At 37.2% G+C, this 15,623-nt stretch overlaps 1 protein-coding gene across 2 annotated transcripts in view; it reads right to left on the reverse strand.

Moving 5' to 3' along the window:
• Positions 1–4,144: 4,144 nt before the first annotated feature.
• Positions 4,145–15,623, reverse strand: part of CEMIP2 (cell migration inducing hyaluronidase 2) — a 65,000-nt gene continuing 53,521 nt past the window's right edge. For both annotated transcript variants that reach the window (XM_026703795.2, XM_026703794.2), the window contains exons 16-24: positions 14,725–14,902; positions 14,089–14,304; positions 12,081–12,289; positions 10,994–11,176; positions 10,221–10,440; positions 8,159–8,239; positions 5,780–5,928; positions 4,763–4,866; positions 4,145–4,537 (exon numbers count right to left, since the gene is read on the reverse strand). In XM_026703795.2, coding sequence (XP_026559580.1) covers positions 4,338–4,537; positions 4,763–4,866; positions 5,780–5,928; positions 8,159–8,239; positions 10,221–10,440; positions 10,994–11,176; positions 12,081–12,289; positions 14,089–14,304; positions 14,725–14,902 — 1,540 coding nt within the window. In that variant the 3' untranslated portion in view covers positions 4,145–4,337. The remainder of the gene's footprint in view (positions 4,538–4,762; positions 4,867–5,779; positions 5,929–8,158; positions 8,240–10,220; positions 10,441–10,993; positions 11,177–12,080; positions 12,290–14,088; positions 14,305–14,724; positions 14,903–15,623) is intronic.

Genomic DNA, 15,623 nt, shown 5'->3' on the forward strand with positions numbered 1-15,623 from the left:
GTATACTGCACGAGTCAAAAAGAGGGCTGTGAAAATATTTACATACCCCTCACATCCCAGACATAAACTGTTTCAACTCCTTCCCACAAAATGATGCTATAGAGCACTGCACACCAGAACAACTAGACACAAGAACAGTTTTTTCCCCAAAAGCCATCACTCTGCTAAACAAATAATTCCCTCAACACTGTTCAACTATTTACAAAGTGTGCACTACTATTACTGTTAATCTTCTCATCATTCCTTATCACCCATCCCCTCCCACTTGTGACTGTAGGACTGTAACTTTGTCGCTTGTATACTTATGATTGATATTGACTGTTTGCTAGTCTGTTGCTTATTGTACCCTATGACTATCATAAAGTGTTGTACCTTATGATTCTCGACTCCTGATGAATATATCTTTTCTATTATGTATACTGAGAGTATTTACACCAAGAAAAATTCCGTATGTGTCCAATCACACTTGGCCAATAAAGAATTCTATTCTATTCTATTCGAAAGCATAGAACTTGGATGCTGGCTTATGCTAGATGAACAGGAGCGGGAGAATCTCTATTGGGCAGCCTGGATAATTGATAAGTTTTGATAGTTATTGTCCCTGACTATTTCTTTCGCAAATATTTATTTTACACACAATACAATGTTCAGTTACTAGCAAGTTCACACATAACATGAAGTCATATTGTGCTGTTTGGGGCTTTGACCCCATATAGAATGTTTACTCATCATTTTATATTATAAACCATGTTCTCAAATCTCAATGAATGCATTCATACATTCTGCTAAACCATATTATGGTTTGTCTTAGATTAGTACAAGTTCTGAAGTTAATCATTCATTATTTCTGGTTTATTTAACTACCCATGGTTATGATAAAAAAAATGACTGCTACATGAATAAGGCCAGTCCAGAAACACCAATTTACTAGTAATCATTGTCCTTGCCACATCTTTCTTGTGCATATTTACTAAACTTTGGATTGTAGCCAATTCCAATCTGTGTTTCATAGTAATGCCTAAGGCAGGGGTGTCCAACTTTGGCAACTTTTAAGATTTGTGGACTCTGAGAATGGACTTCCAACTCCCATGCTGGCTGGGGATTGAAGTCCATAAATCTTAAAGTTGCCAAGGTTGGACACCCCTGGCCTAAGGGGAATCCAGGGATATACTTGGAGTTTCATTCCACAGTGGATGGAAGAACAAAGACCATGACATGTTAATATTTGAGAACTAGACTTGAATTTTTACCAGTACAAGAGGCGAAACAGTGATATTAGAAATAAGGTCATAGAATATACTTACTCAAGTTTCATTGAGCTCAGCATTTCTAATCCAAGCTATGGTGACATATTTTTTTAAATATAGTTTTATTGAAGATTTTTAGCAAGATAAAAAAGACAAATATTAAAAAGAAAGGCAAGGATTAAGAATAGTGAATAAGTAAGAAAGGGAATGAAAAAAGGTTATAAAGATGTAGCTTCCAAACCTTTTGACAGTGGTTATAAATGCGTTTATATTTTACCCTCCCTTTCTCTAAGGTCACATTGTAATTTCCTTCTTTCCATAAGCAACCCTTTTTAATCCTCAAACCCATAAATCATGAGTTCATTTTTCAATTTTTTTCCCAGCAAAAAGTCCGTAAGTGACTGGTTTTCCAATCACTGATAGTTGATCTTTTTCAATCCAAACAAATTAATTTTGGTCCACTTATTTCCAGAATGATTTTGATCTCCAGGTTGGTTTGTGTCTTGGAGGGCCCCATCCTGCCTTTTTAACTTTAATTATTCTATCCTTGTTTTAAATGCCTCATTTTACTGAAATATTATAAGTTCATATGGTTTTTATGTTTTGAAACATACACCACTCAAGAGTTGCCTTGTGAGTTAGATCTTTAAATTTATTAAATAAATACATCTAGAGTCGCTTCAACCATCACACGGGTATATACAATACTATGAACTGATAGTTTAATTCCAGAGAGTAATTGTTCAGTTTGTTCTGACCCTTCATCCTGCTTGAGAATTTGTAACTCATCCTAGTAGTAAACTGAAGGCAGGGAATATTGCCCTATTCTCACCAATGGAGACAAAACAATACACCGTCCCTCTCCCTTTCACTGTACAATTCTTCATTAAAAGTGAAGGCCAGTCATTCTAAAGAGTGGCTGTGTTATGCATGTGATGGTTATGCAAGACAGGCTTCGGGGAAATTGCTCATGTCTGAATCATCTTCGATTGAATCTATATAAGCTTTTCACGAGCAGAACCTGTGAGCAGATTTCTGATACAGCACTGGGAACAGTAGGTCTTCTTCAAAACTCAAAACTGTCTCTGGCTCTTTTGCTAGAGGGAATTTTCTGAGTTAAATGTGGTTTGGCATTTGCTCCCGTTGGCAGAGTAAAAACTCCATTCAACCCTTTATTTTCTTATTTAACCATTATCTTTATTTTCTTATTCAACCAGTGAGCAATTTGTTTGTCACATATTGCCATAATCAGCAAAGACTCATCAACTTGAATTGTTACATTGATTTGCAGAGTACTTGGTTATACACTTGCCACAAACTTTCCAGCATAAAAGCAAGCTATTGCTACAAGACATCTGTTGGTAATTCCCAAGGTTGTGAATATATAAAGTTTTCATATTAAAGTGGATGCTCTCCAAATTTATTGGACTATAATCCCCATATCAGATTGGCTGTCAGTGATGGAGGATGTAAACCAGCACAACTGAGACTTATTCAACTTTGCACCTTTGTGTATCTGGTGCAAAAAAGGAATGTTTGACAGGGGAAAAAATGCTATAAAAAGAAATTTAGGGCTTCTAGGACCTCAGAATAGCTGTATACTATTTAAAAACTACCTGCTTGGCATTTAGTTCCAGACTATCTGCAAACGTTTCTTTCTAAGGTGCCTTGGTTTGTTTGTAGGCTTTCTTGCATCATCTGCTAAATTCATGCCTCATTCTGATTTGTGTGCTACAGTACTTAAATCAGCCTCTTGTTTATTTGGAGGCATTAGGGCTACTAGGTTCTATTTTCTACCGAAGAACAACTACTAGGATAGAAACAGAATAACAGAAGAGCTTAAAGGGACTTTGGGGATCTTCTAGTTCAACTCTAAACCATTCCAGACAAATGGCTATCCAAGCTCTTTCTATAAACCTCCAGCGATGGAGCACCCATAACTTCTGGAGACAAGCTTTCCACTGATTGTTTTCACTGTCAGGAAATTTCTTCTTAGTTCTAGATAAGTTTTCACCCGTTACCTCTTGTCCTGCCCTCAGATGCTTCAAAGAATAGGTCAAACCCCTCTTCTCTGCGACCAATATTGGAAGATTGCTACCATGTCACCCATAGTCCTCCTCTTCATAAGACAAGACATACTTAAGAAGTTCCTGCAATTGTTTCTCATGTTTTAGCCTCCAGCTCACGAATCATCTTTGTTCCTCTTCTCTGCATTCTTTCTAGAGTTTCAACATCTTTTTTTATTGCAGTGATGAAAACTGGATGCAGTATTCCAAGTGTGGTCTTACCAAAGCAGTATAAAGCAGTACTAATAGTTCACATGATCTTGATACTATTTGTCTGTTGATGTAGCCTAAACTTTTTTGGTAACTAAAGCACACCGCTGGCTCCTAGATCCCTTCCCCAGTTACTGCTGTTGAGCCAAGTACCACCTATTCTGTACCTGTGCTTTTGGTTGTTCTTGCCCAAGGATAAAACCTTTCTCACCACCAAATTTTCCTAACCTGTCTTCTTTGTATCCAATGATACCCCAAACAGATGACAGAATGCCCCAGAAATAGCATCCATAAATGGAGAAACCTCAAAAAGGTAACTTCCCTCATCCAGAGAATTATTGTCAGAATAAATCAATTTTTGTTTGAATCATTCACTCTTGTTCATGTGCATAGCCACAAGGACAGGTTTTTTTTTTTTTTAAAGGAAAATATTGGAAATAAAACTGGCTTTCGAATAAAACACTAATGTGCCAGTCTTTGGGCTAAGATTTTCAAGGAGTCCAAATAAACAATCCTAATTCTCCAAGACTTCTTTTTCTTGAGACTACAATGCCATCTCTCAAAAGAAAGACTTTTTGAACAAAAATAGGTAATAACAGAAGCATACCTACCAAAGGATAGTTATTTTTAACAAATACTTTTTTTATTTTTTAATATTTTGTACAATCCAAAGGTGCACAGGCTGCCATTCAAGCATTTGGTTTAGGCGTATGTCCAGATCAAAACAGCAAGTGGGATAATAATATATTTTAAAATCCCAACAAATAAATAAATTATTTCACATTGTCTTCAGTACTCCTAGGCACTTTAATTTCTATGGCGTTCTTAGAGCCTGCTTTAAGAGTTCAAGATCTTTCCGTTTGCTTGTATTCACTCTGGCACAACCATATTCCTCCAGTTGCAATGGGATGTACTTTTCAATCACATCTGAGTCCTGTTCGGCAGGTAAACCTTTAAAGAGCTTTACCCAAGATGGCTTAAAGTTCCCTTTGAATCCCAGAAAACGAATGTGCTCTGAAACACACAAGAGGAAAAAAAATAGAAAGTCTAAATTATATTTTACATAATTATTCTCAACAGATAATTTGCATCATTTAAAAAAAAAAGAGCTTTGTTCTAGTAACACTGCAGATTTGAAAAATGCCCAAATCTCATAAAATACAACATCAATTCTAATTTGCCTGCTCCTTAAAATTTGATTTCAAAGTTGTGAACAAAACTGTACAAAGGTAAACAAACCTGCATTGTGAAGATTTGGTGGTTTTGCTGTCCCCAGGGTCATCAAGGCTTGAGAAATGTTAAGGTTTATTATGTTCCCTCTGCTGGTTAACACAACTAAAGACCTAAGAGAAAAATGCTGATCAGACAAAATTGGAGAGCAGAGACTAACACTGATTTACTGCAGCTAATAAATATGAGTCATGAGTGGGAGATTTTGAAAGCTGCAGAAATAATTTCAATATGCTTTGAAAATAATAACCTCTTTTACACATTTGTGCTAACACATAATATGGCACTCTCTCTATAAAATAATAGAATTTCTATTTTTTTCTTCTTTTTTAAAAGAATAGGATCTTTTTGTGAGTGGAAAGAAAGATAATTAAAATAAGCGATGAGGTCTTAGAAGCCAAGGGGAAACAAATAAGATTTTGGAAATGTTCAATGCTGTCTTGAGATTTCCCATCTATCGAATAGGGTTAGGATAATAGCACTTAAGACTTATATACCGCTTCACAGTGCTTTCCAGCCCTCTCTAAGCCGTTTAGAGTCGGCATATTGTCCTCAACATTCTGGGTCCTCATTTTACTCATCCTGGATGGATGGAAGGCTGGGTCAACCTTGAGCCTGGTGAGATTCAATCTGCCAAATTGCAGGTAGCTGGCAGTCAGCAGAAGTAGCTTGCAGTACTGTACTCTCCTGTGCCACTGTGGCGCAACTAAATACGACTATTTAGTTAAATCTCTGGAAAAGTGTGTGAATACTCAATTTCCAAAACTGATCAAACTGCAGACTTATTTCTAGCACTAGTTACGCACAACTAAGCAGTTTTAATCAAAGAGCACGATAGTTATTCCAGCATTCTGAATTTTAAAGAAACATCCAGTTCACAGCAATAATGAAAGTTCTTTATTCCTTTATAAAAGTACCATAACTATTCTGACAGTATTTGGGGGATTTTAAAAACAAATACTACATTTGTATTTCTAGTTAGCTGATGGACTAGTTAGCTGATGGATTTATACTATATTGACCTACCTTTGCGGAATTCCAGTTTTTATATAATTTTCTATGAGTTTGATCTTCTCTTCAGGAAAAAAAGTTTCTTTTGTTACTTTACCCACACAGGCATCAATGACTACGGCAAGGAGGCCCATCTCTTTCAGTGGAAACTTGACACCATTGACCTGAAAGGAAAAACCTTTTAAATCATAAATTTTCCCATGCCTCGAAGAGTCATTTGCAAATACAGTAATCTTCTGCCACTAACAGAATGCTCTTCAATTTGCTATGCTTTGGATATTAATGGCAAAACAGGCAGCCTTCAATTTAGAGGTATTCATTTAGCAATTGTTTGAGGTTACCATAGTGCTGAAAAAAGCGACCAATGACCAGTCCTCACACTTATGACCACTGCAATGTCCATACAGATCAAAATTTGGGTACTTGACAACTGCCATATATTTTATAAGGGTTGCAGCATCCCAGGGTCACATGATCACTACTTGTGACTTTCAGAATCGACAAGTGGCCAATGAGCAAGCCAGGTTCACTTAAGGACCCTGAGATTTACTTAGCAACTGCCCAAACTTCGATGTGACTCACTTAACAACTGCTTCATTTAGCAATGGAAGTTCCAGTTCCAACTGTGGCCATATGTTGAGGACTATTTGTACTGAATTTCTGGCTGTGGACAATTACTATTAATGACCCACCAAAAAACTATTAATGGCCACCTTTTAAAAACTATGTTTTATGGCAACTAAATGTGCCCAAGGGACACATTTTGAGCCCTGGAAAAGAGACTTGTTTCCAGAATAGAATAGAATAGAATAGAATAGAATAGAATAGAATAGAATAGAATAGAATAGAATAGAATTCTTTATTGGCCAAGTGTGATTGGATGCACAAGAAATTTGTCTCAGTGCAAATACTCTCAGTATACATAAAAGAAAAGATACATTCATCAAGAATCATAAGGTACAACATTTAATGATAGTCATAGGGCACAAATAGGCAATCAAATCATACTAGGAAACAGTCAATATAAATAGTAAGAATACAATCGACAAAGTTACAGTCATACAGTCACAAGTGGAAGGAAGGAAAGGGGTGATAAGGAGTGATGAGAAGATTAACAGTAATAGTAGTACTTTGGAATAGTTGAACAGTGTTGAGGGAATTATTTGTTTAGCAGTGATGTGTTCGGGGAAAACCTGTCCTTGTGTCTAGTTGTTCTGGTGTGCAGTGCTCTATAGCGTCGTTTTGAGGAAAGGAGTTGAAACAGTTTACGTCCGGGATGTGAGGGGTATGTAAATATTTTAACAGCTCTCTTTTTGACTCATGCAGTTTACAGATCCTCGATTTCCAGCCTTACATAGATGATTTTACTTAGAATTTTTAATGGTAAATCTATCACTGCAGTCTGCAATTTATGCCTTCCTTTCAATTGCCTTGTGATTTAAATAAAACTCTCGCTAGTAAACCCTTGGTTTACTTCTTTCCCCTCAATCCTGAATTTTGATCACAGCATTGGGATAATGCTTGCATTACGTTCTAGGACATAAATACTAGTCAACTGAAAGATTTACTTTGAAGTTCTGTATTCAGTCCTGAGGTAGAAAAATGAAAGGAGATAAATTAATGCTACCTCCACTCCCCCCCCCCACTTTAAAATCAACTGCTTCTCTTCTAAGGATGAAGAGTATTAAAACGTCACTTTTGTGTGTTACTGTAGAAATTCTCCCATAGAAATTTATCAAAGGCATTCTGAAAAATCATATATATTCAGCAACAGGAATGCCGAAAATGTCAATCCCCTCACTTATTTTTTTCTTTCTCCTGTTTTCAGAAATGTGTGAAGCACTTTAGATCCTAAAACAGAACAGATCTCTCTCTCTCTCCCTCACTCCGTGTGTGTGTGTGTGTGTGTGTGTGTGTGTGTGTGTGTATGTGTGTGTTAAATCAGTTCTCTTCCTATAGGACAAGAGACTAACTTGCGTCCATTTTATCTCCTGTGCATCAAACTGAGGTAAGCCTGGGAACCTCCTTCAAGCCATGCTTCAGAAAGACTGTTTTTGTCTGCTTCTCCGGCTGTCAGGTTGTTTTATTTGTGTATCGGGCAGAGTGGGCAGCTAGCTTACAACAAGGAAAACAAACCCCTTTCCCATTTCACTAAGCAAGATCTTTTTTGTTCTGTTAATGAAGCAACCAGGAGATTGTTCTCTGGGCTGGCCAGATTCATAGGCAGCCTCGCCCTTTTCACAACGGGAAGTAGTCTGCGGCCACAGCTTCCTCGCTTTCCCTTGGAAGGCGGGCAAAGATAACTCATGCTGCCAAGGAAGGGGCGAGGTTTGAAAGATAAGCCTCTCACACCGAAAGGAACTTAAGGCCTAGGAAGAGTTCCAGAATACTTACAGAGATTGAATATCCTTGTGATTCTGAAGTCTGGATTTTCACAAAGATGTAGGTTTGATGTGGATCGCTGGTAAATACCACCTGAATGTTAAGGATATCATATATATTTAAACTTAGTAATTTTTAGCATTATTTTATAGTTCATCTACAAGCATCCATGTAAGATAAAACGAGAAAGAATATATTTTTGTTGAAATCAAAGGAAAGTTGTTAAAATGTGTCTTTGAATTAAAATATAGTAGTCCTAGGGTATACTGGATCCTGTACAAATTTGCACGTTGGTAAAATCCTGTTCAATTTTATATATGTATAAAAACCCCATTTGTCATTTTATCTATGGATAAAATTACATCCTGGATACCCCACTCTTCCCATTAGCCCATTAAACTGGAGGCTTACAATAAAATTAATATAAATCAATGGACTATAATTTTTCTAAGAAAATATTTTTGCACAAAAACTCAGAAATGAAACAATACAGAAAAAAACAGTCATGATACTATAAAAGGATACAAATAGAAAAAGAGCATCTACAAATAACAATAAATTATTTTGTTGGCAATTAAGCTGCTTCTTTCTTTCTACATTGTTTACCACTATTTTCTGACAACCATAGCGATAAAACAAGGGCAAACTAACTAGTAACCGTCAACTAATTTGGATTTTAATTAGCCTAATTTAGCAAAATTCCTGAGAAGAACTGTAGAAATTATAGTATCAAATATCTGTGGAATTATTTATCTTTACATACAAAAGTTCACCTAGGGCTTGAGGTAGTTTACAATTGAAGTAAAAAAAACACCATAACAACAATAACTTATAGCAAACTTGTGTTGTCATGGCAGCGTCATGTGATGTATCGGGACTTTCCCCTCTTCGCTAAACGAGGCATGGGCGTGGCCAGTGTGTGACGCATCTGGCCTGTGAGTTTGACAGTCCTGACCTAGGGCAATTTTATTATCAGTGGCACTCATACCCACTGCAAAATAAGCAAGTTTTCAAGGGATTATTGAAAACCAAAAAGTTGTTGATATCCTTCATTACCCCAGAAGGCAAAAGATTCCAAGATCAGGGCAGCAGCTGAGAAGGCCCATCACCTATCTCCCGTGGTGAAAAAAAACCATCTGCATTCTTTTCCTTGAAGATCACACAAGGAAGCCACTTCTGGGTGGGAAAGATGATCTTACAGGGATCCTGGCACCAAGTCATGCAGGAGTTTAAAGAGGTAACCAATTTTGAACTGGACCTGGAAGCAGGCCAGTTGACCAATGCAGCAATTACCCTAACTAGCAGCTGCCATACTTTGCTCCAGTTGAAGGTCTAAATTGTTTTCAGAAGCCATTCCATGTTTACTCTGTTAAGTAATCTATATGCAAGATGACAACAACACATCCCAGTCTTCAAATTCTTGCAACTGGCCATCCAAAGATGGGCAGTGCATCCCCAGGCCATGGGCTCCATCTATGAATTTAGAATACCTCAGGAGGCATTTCCACTCCCAAATAGTGGAAATGTGATAAATAACATATCCATCTTGCAGGGATTTAATCTTAAGCTTGTTTTGACCCTTACAAACTCTGATGGTAGGACCAGCTAGTACTTTGAAGCACCCTTACTCTGGCTTGGGCCACTATCAGCATTTTAACGATGCTCATCCAAAATGAAGGATCTTCTAAAGTAGTACAGTAAACATTGCTCCTATTCAAAAGAACATCCAGGTTCTATTGGAAGAACTTTGGGCTTAAATCTTTTTTAAAAATAGTTTTTAATTTGCTTTGTTGCTTTATGATTTTAATGTTTTTAATGTCTTTATGCTATAAACCAACCAGAGTCATTTGACACGAGATGGGCAGCAAAAAAATTGCACATTGATAAAGTAATTTTTTTTGCCAATTCTACTAAACACAAGCAACAATTCTGCGAATTGTGCTTGACTGGTTCCTGCAGGTATTTTCCTTGAGAAATATATTAAATTCTTTCTGCAACTCACCTGCAAACCTGACAGGCATGGGATAAACCATTCAATATTTACATATAATCTTACCTCTAAATAATTTCTCACCTGGTCTGAGCCACATTTCTGACAGATGTTAGTTATTTTTGTGGGCATTCTTTTTACAGCAGTTGGTTTCTGGAAGTACTTTGGATAAGCGCTTGTTGAGCAGTTACTATAAGACTTTGACTGAAAGCTGGCCTGTATTTTGACTCTTTCACATCCCTGAGATGAACAGTAACTGTGCCCTTCTCTGTGATATTTGGCTTGCAGGAACAGAAACAACAGCCTGCCGATGAATATAGTAGAAAAATATCAAGCAGTGCACATGCCATTCCAAAGGATGCTACAATGGCACAACTGTTTACTTGTGCATCTTACTTCATGCATCTCCCATCAATGCTATTAATTTCATTTGTTGTTGTTGAAATACAATCAACTCCCCATTCAGATTCTGATTTACATTCATTCTGCCATTTATAATAGCCATTTTGCTAGAAACGAGAGCTCCTTCTTTCTACCATGCCATGTACGTGTAGATGAGAGCAACAGTGTTTGTGTGAGTAAATACACATGAAGAGACGATACAGTCCTGGATAGAATGATCTAAGATAGATAATGAAATTGACGACCAAATGGAAAATAATTTCTAGGCATTCTTAACTTATGCTAACCTTTAGAAAAACGACCCTTCAGTCATAAATCTGTTCATAACCACAAACCACAAGGATTTCTCTTAGGACTATATCCATGCTACATCTCTCAACCCTTAAGACAGCCAGACCAAGCAGTCTTTAGATGCTATAAAGGTCTACTTTTAATTTTTATGGGAAAATGTCTACCCAGTGCTATCATCAAAATAGAAAATTTTCTCGGTGCGTCTCCTCTGCAGCTCCGCCATTGAAGACACAGCAACATAATCCTCCATATTATAATAAGCAGATGCCTGTCTCTGGAATATATCAAAGGTGACTTGAAAAGAGGCATCCGGTGGATAGCAGAGGCCAACTCGAATCCAGTCATTTCTGAAAAAAAAGAATTGATGAAAAACATAAGTCATTCATGATTTTTATGACTTGCTCTTTGTTGCGTTTAACCTTCTTATTCAGGCTATTTGAGAGTTGAACATTTTACGAGACAGTTATTAGATGCTGAAGCAAAGTAAGGGCAAAAATTTACAGCAGAGACAATTTAGCGTAGCCTTAAGGCAGGGGTGTCCAACCTTGGCAACTTTAAGACTTGTGGACTTCAACTCCCAGAATTCCTCAGCCAGCTGGCTGAGGAATTCTGGGAGTTGAAGTCCACAAGTCTTAAAGTTGCCAAGGTTGGACACCCCTGCCTTAAGGAAACTGACAGATCAGCTGTCCCTTCTAAGCAGGCCTCAAAGCCTTTATAGGGTTGAAGGTATTTAACCACTTTCTGCTTTCAAGTAAAGGAGGGCCATTAACTTTTCCTTGATTTTATGTGCTTTAACAGTGGTTTTAAAGGGGAGATACCAGGGCCTCACATTCAATTCCAGACTTTGCCTACCTGGTGAAGAAGCTTTTGAAACCACTAAACAAAGTTTCATTATGCTGTTTGTTTTATGCTGGCACATGCTATGAGTCATTACCCCACATCGAATTAAATATCCTCGTCACTCTTATCAGTTTTATTTAAAGTCTTAACTTTCAGATTCCAACTCCAATTCTATTTCTTAAGTATGGTCCCAATTAGTTTTGTAATATGTAAATTGGGTTGATCTGTGTATCAAATATTACCAGCACATGTATACATGTTTGTTTTATGGACTGACCACAATAAAGAGTCTTACCTACATTCTGCTGTGGACTGTCAAGTTCCACAGAATCACAAGTCCATAAATACTATGGATTACATGTTTAAATAGTATAGCAATCTATCACAAAAGAATATCACATGCAAACGTACTTGTTGAAATTAATGAGGTACAAGAAAGTTAACTGTGGGGACTGTCCATTCCAATGTATCGTGTAGCCCTTTTGAAGCATTACAACTGGCTGGTATTGCTGGAAGTCAGCTTTCTGATTATTAATACCGCGAAGTATCATAGGGTTGGATGGGTACTCGTCGCGTACCATAGTCATTAGATTCTGTGGGTTCCGGGTCTGGATGTATACCTAGAAGAAGAAAACAAAGAAGGGAAATGCTATGTCTTATGAAAGGACAAAGACCTGATCTCTCAAAAACACATGCAGTGTGAATGACCTGGATGTAAAACAAGCACATCTCAATTATATAAGAACTCTGAATGAAGAAAACTATTTTTTTACGAAGAATTATATGATCTAAGGAAAACAATAAGAAGGGTAATTCAATGAAAACTATGTGGTGGGGCTTAGGAAACCCTCCTTGTGAGCAATTATCCTCTCTTTTTTGTTATTGCACCTTAATAATACTTTGGCATTAAAAAAAATAGAAGATATGGGTTGGATTGTTTCTGATTTGACTGGTAATCTTGCATGACTGGAGGAACAATAGGTAGCCCTAAAGTCAGAATGAAAACCACGCTCGGGAATGCTGGAGAGACTGTGAGTCAGGTGTTTGTTTTCTAACCCTCTAAGCCACATTTGAACAGGATTACTTTCATCATAAACTCTTCCTTGTGAAGTCACAGCCCTACTCTAATCTTTATACACAATATGACACATTAAAAAGTGTATTATTAAAACAAAGTAATTTTATTACAGAAACAAGCACAGACACATCAACATGTTACTTATACTTTCTTCTCTCATGTCCTGAGGATTGGAAAAACTGCAAATATGATATGGATAAAACAATATAATGGAATTATTCTTTCTTCATACATCTGACCCTATAGGTTGCGTTTTTCATGCCAGTCTTTTACATGAATTAGTATTATTTTAAAAATAATTAGAAATAGAGATGGTGGTGAGTGATGCATTTATTTATTTAATTTTATTTACTTGTGTTCTATATCAGGGGTGTCAAACTCAAGGCCTGTGGGTTGGATTGGCTTGCAGGGTGCTTAGATCCATGAGGCTGGCCTGGAAACAGCAAAGGACTGGCTCTCAGTGTCTCTGCCAGCGAAAACGGAGCTCAGGGGGGCTGTGCAAGCCCCACCCCCATTTTCAGCCGCAATGGCCTCCTGCAGCCCTCTGCCAATGAAAATGGGGTGCTCCAAAAACGCACATGCCCCCACTGGGCTCTGTTTTTACTGGCAGAGAGCTATCAAAACAAACTAAAAACAAAACCAAAGGAGAAATGTTTCCCCTTTTGCAATTGAGAATCCAAGAAGGGACAGGAAAGGAGAAAGGGAAAGAGGAAAGACCAAGACAAAGAAGGAAGGATAGGAAGAGAGAAAGGAAAAATAAGGAAGGAGGGGAAGGAAGAAGAAAGGAGAATGAAGAGGAAAGGGAAAAAAAAGAAAAAGAAGCAAGGAGATTATAATGAGAATGAGGGAAGGTCTCAGGAAAATCCTGCCTTAGCACTTGGCCACCACTGATGCCCCCGATACGAGTCTCACCCTGGCCACGCCTCCCCCCCCAATCCTCCAAGGTCAAACACAACCCTGATGCAGCCCTCAATGAAAGTTTGACACCCCTGTTCTATATAACCATCCATCTTAGTCAATAGCTCTACAGTCATTGTACAGCTGTCATTTTATTCATATTAACCCATTTCTCATTTCCTGAATTAACTTAATCTTCTGGGTTTGCATTGAACCATAACTAAAAAGTGGAGGATAATTTGTGGTTTAGACTATAATCCAAACCCAGCCATTGTATGGGTGTGGATGAGAAGACAAAAAGATAGAACATACATAGCTAAAAAATATTCCAACTGCTGAATTTAAATGTAAATACAAATTAATAATTCAATATTTTTCTCTAGAAATTAGACATGCTATTCATGTTTCATTCATACAACAGAACATTCACATCTCTCTTTTAACCTGAGCAAAAGTTCCACTGCAGACTACACTATTCCACTTGACAATGTTAGAACAGTCTGGATGTCGAATCAGATAGTTATCCATTCTACCAACGTAAGTGTCCTTGTAACCTGTCACCGATCCATCAACATCATGGAATATTGAATTCTTGTCACCGTCCAGATCAGCTTCTTCAAACCACGGGCCAGGTTTACCAAAAAAGACTTTTAAAGAAACCTTTAAAACAAAAAGTACATTTATATTTATATTATATTATATTATTATATTATATTACATTATAATTATTTAAGAGCTGTGGTGACACAGTGGTTAGAATGCAATACTGCAGGCTACTTCTGCTGTCTGTTCAAATCTCACTGTGTCAAGGGTGTCAAGGTTGACTCAGCCTTCCATCCTTCTGATGTTGGTAACATGAGGACCCACTATTGGGTGCAATATGCTGACTCCGTAAACCGCTTAGAGAGTACTTTGAAATGATACGTAAGTCTAAGTTCTATTGCTATTATTTAATTTAAAAAACTATCCATTTCCCTCACAGAGACATTAATCTAATGTGACTAATTATCATTATTATCTTCAAATTCCTGCCCTTTTTTATGTGGAAAAAGCAATGTTAATTTAAAAAAAAAACCTTACATTTTCATCAAATGCCACCAAGGAAATATTGTTCTGAGGTGTAATTTGCCAGGTATTTTTCAGTAGGAACCCAATTGCACTAGTGAATCTATCAGTAGTTGGCACAAAATTATTGAATGTACATTTGGTGAGGCGAATAGGTCCATCATAAATTTGAAATCCACGGATTGGATAAGTCCTGTAAAAGCAGAAAAATGTTTAGAAACATTACTTTTCTTGCTGATATAAATATTTACAGAATAAGCAGGTAAGAGTTAGGGGAGTTGTTAAGGAATAAAAGCTATTAAATATAACAAGACTCAAGTGAAATAAGGTTTACATTATGGCAAAATTTATGAAAATATTTGCATATTGTATTTTCAAGTGTAGTTTTTATTCTGGGCCATATTTTACTGGACCTTCAACTCCTTTAGTCAAAGCCCCAAGGAATAATTTCAGACAGGACAACATAAATGTAGGTGTATATTTATATTTTAGACAAAGTCCTCCTCTCAGTGTGAAAATTGCAGTTAATGAATTTGATCTTTGTTATTCTCCCACGGATTACCCTAATCACAAGTGGAGGCTGACAAGTTCCCTGAAGCTCCTTAAGATGGATAAAATATACCAAGGAACAGGTGGATGTTGGTTTAATTTTGAGTCATATTTACAATCCATTTGAGAACAGGTAAGCACAAGTCTTGCAATATTGGTTAAATCAGCAGATCCAAGGCAAATGAAGACACTGAAATGATATTAGTTTCTGCCTTTTAGGATCAACCACCAACCCTAAAGGAAAAAGCAGTCAAGAAATATGCCACAGACTAGCACCCTATGGAAACCTTGGAGAAGATTTTCAGATGTGCTGATGGGTCTGTACCTACAAAGATCAGAGCTGGGTGAGTGTCATGGAATTCAGT

This window comes from Pseudonaja textilis, chromosome 2, assembly GCF_049901715.1.
Source record: "Pseudonaja textilis isolate UNSWEBS1 chromosome 2, rPseTex1.2, whole genome shotgun sequence".
NCBI classification, from domain to species: Eukaryota; Metazoa; Chordata; class Lepidosauria; order Squamata; family Elapidae; genus Pseudonaja; species Pseudonaja textilis.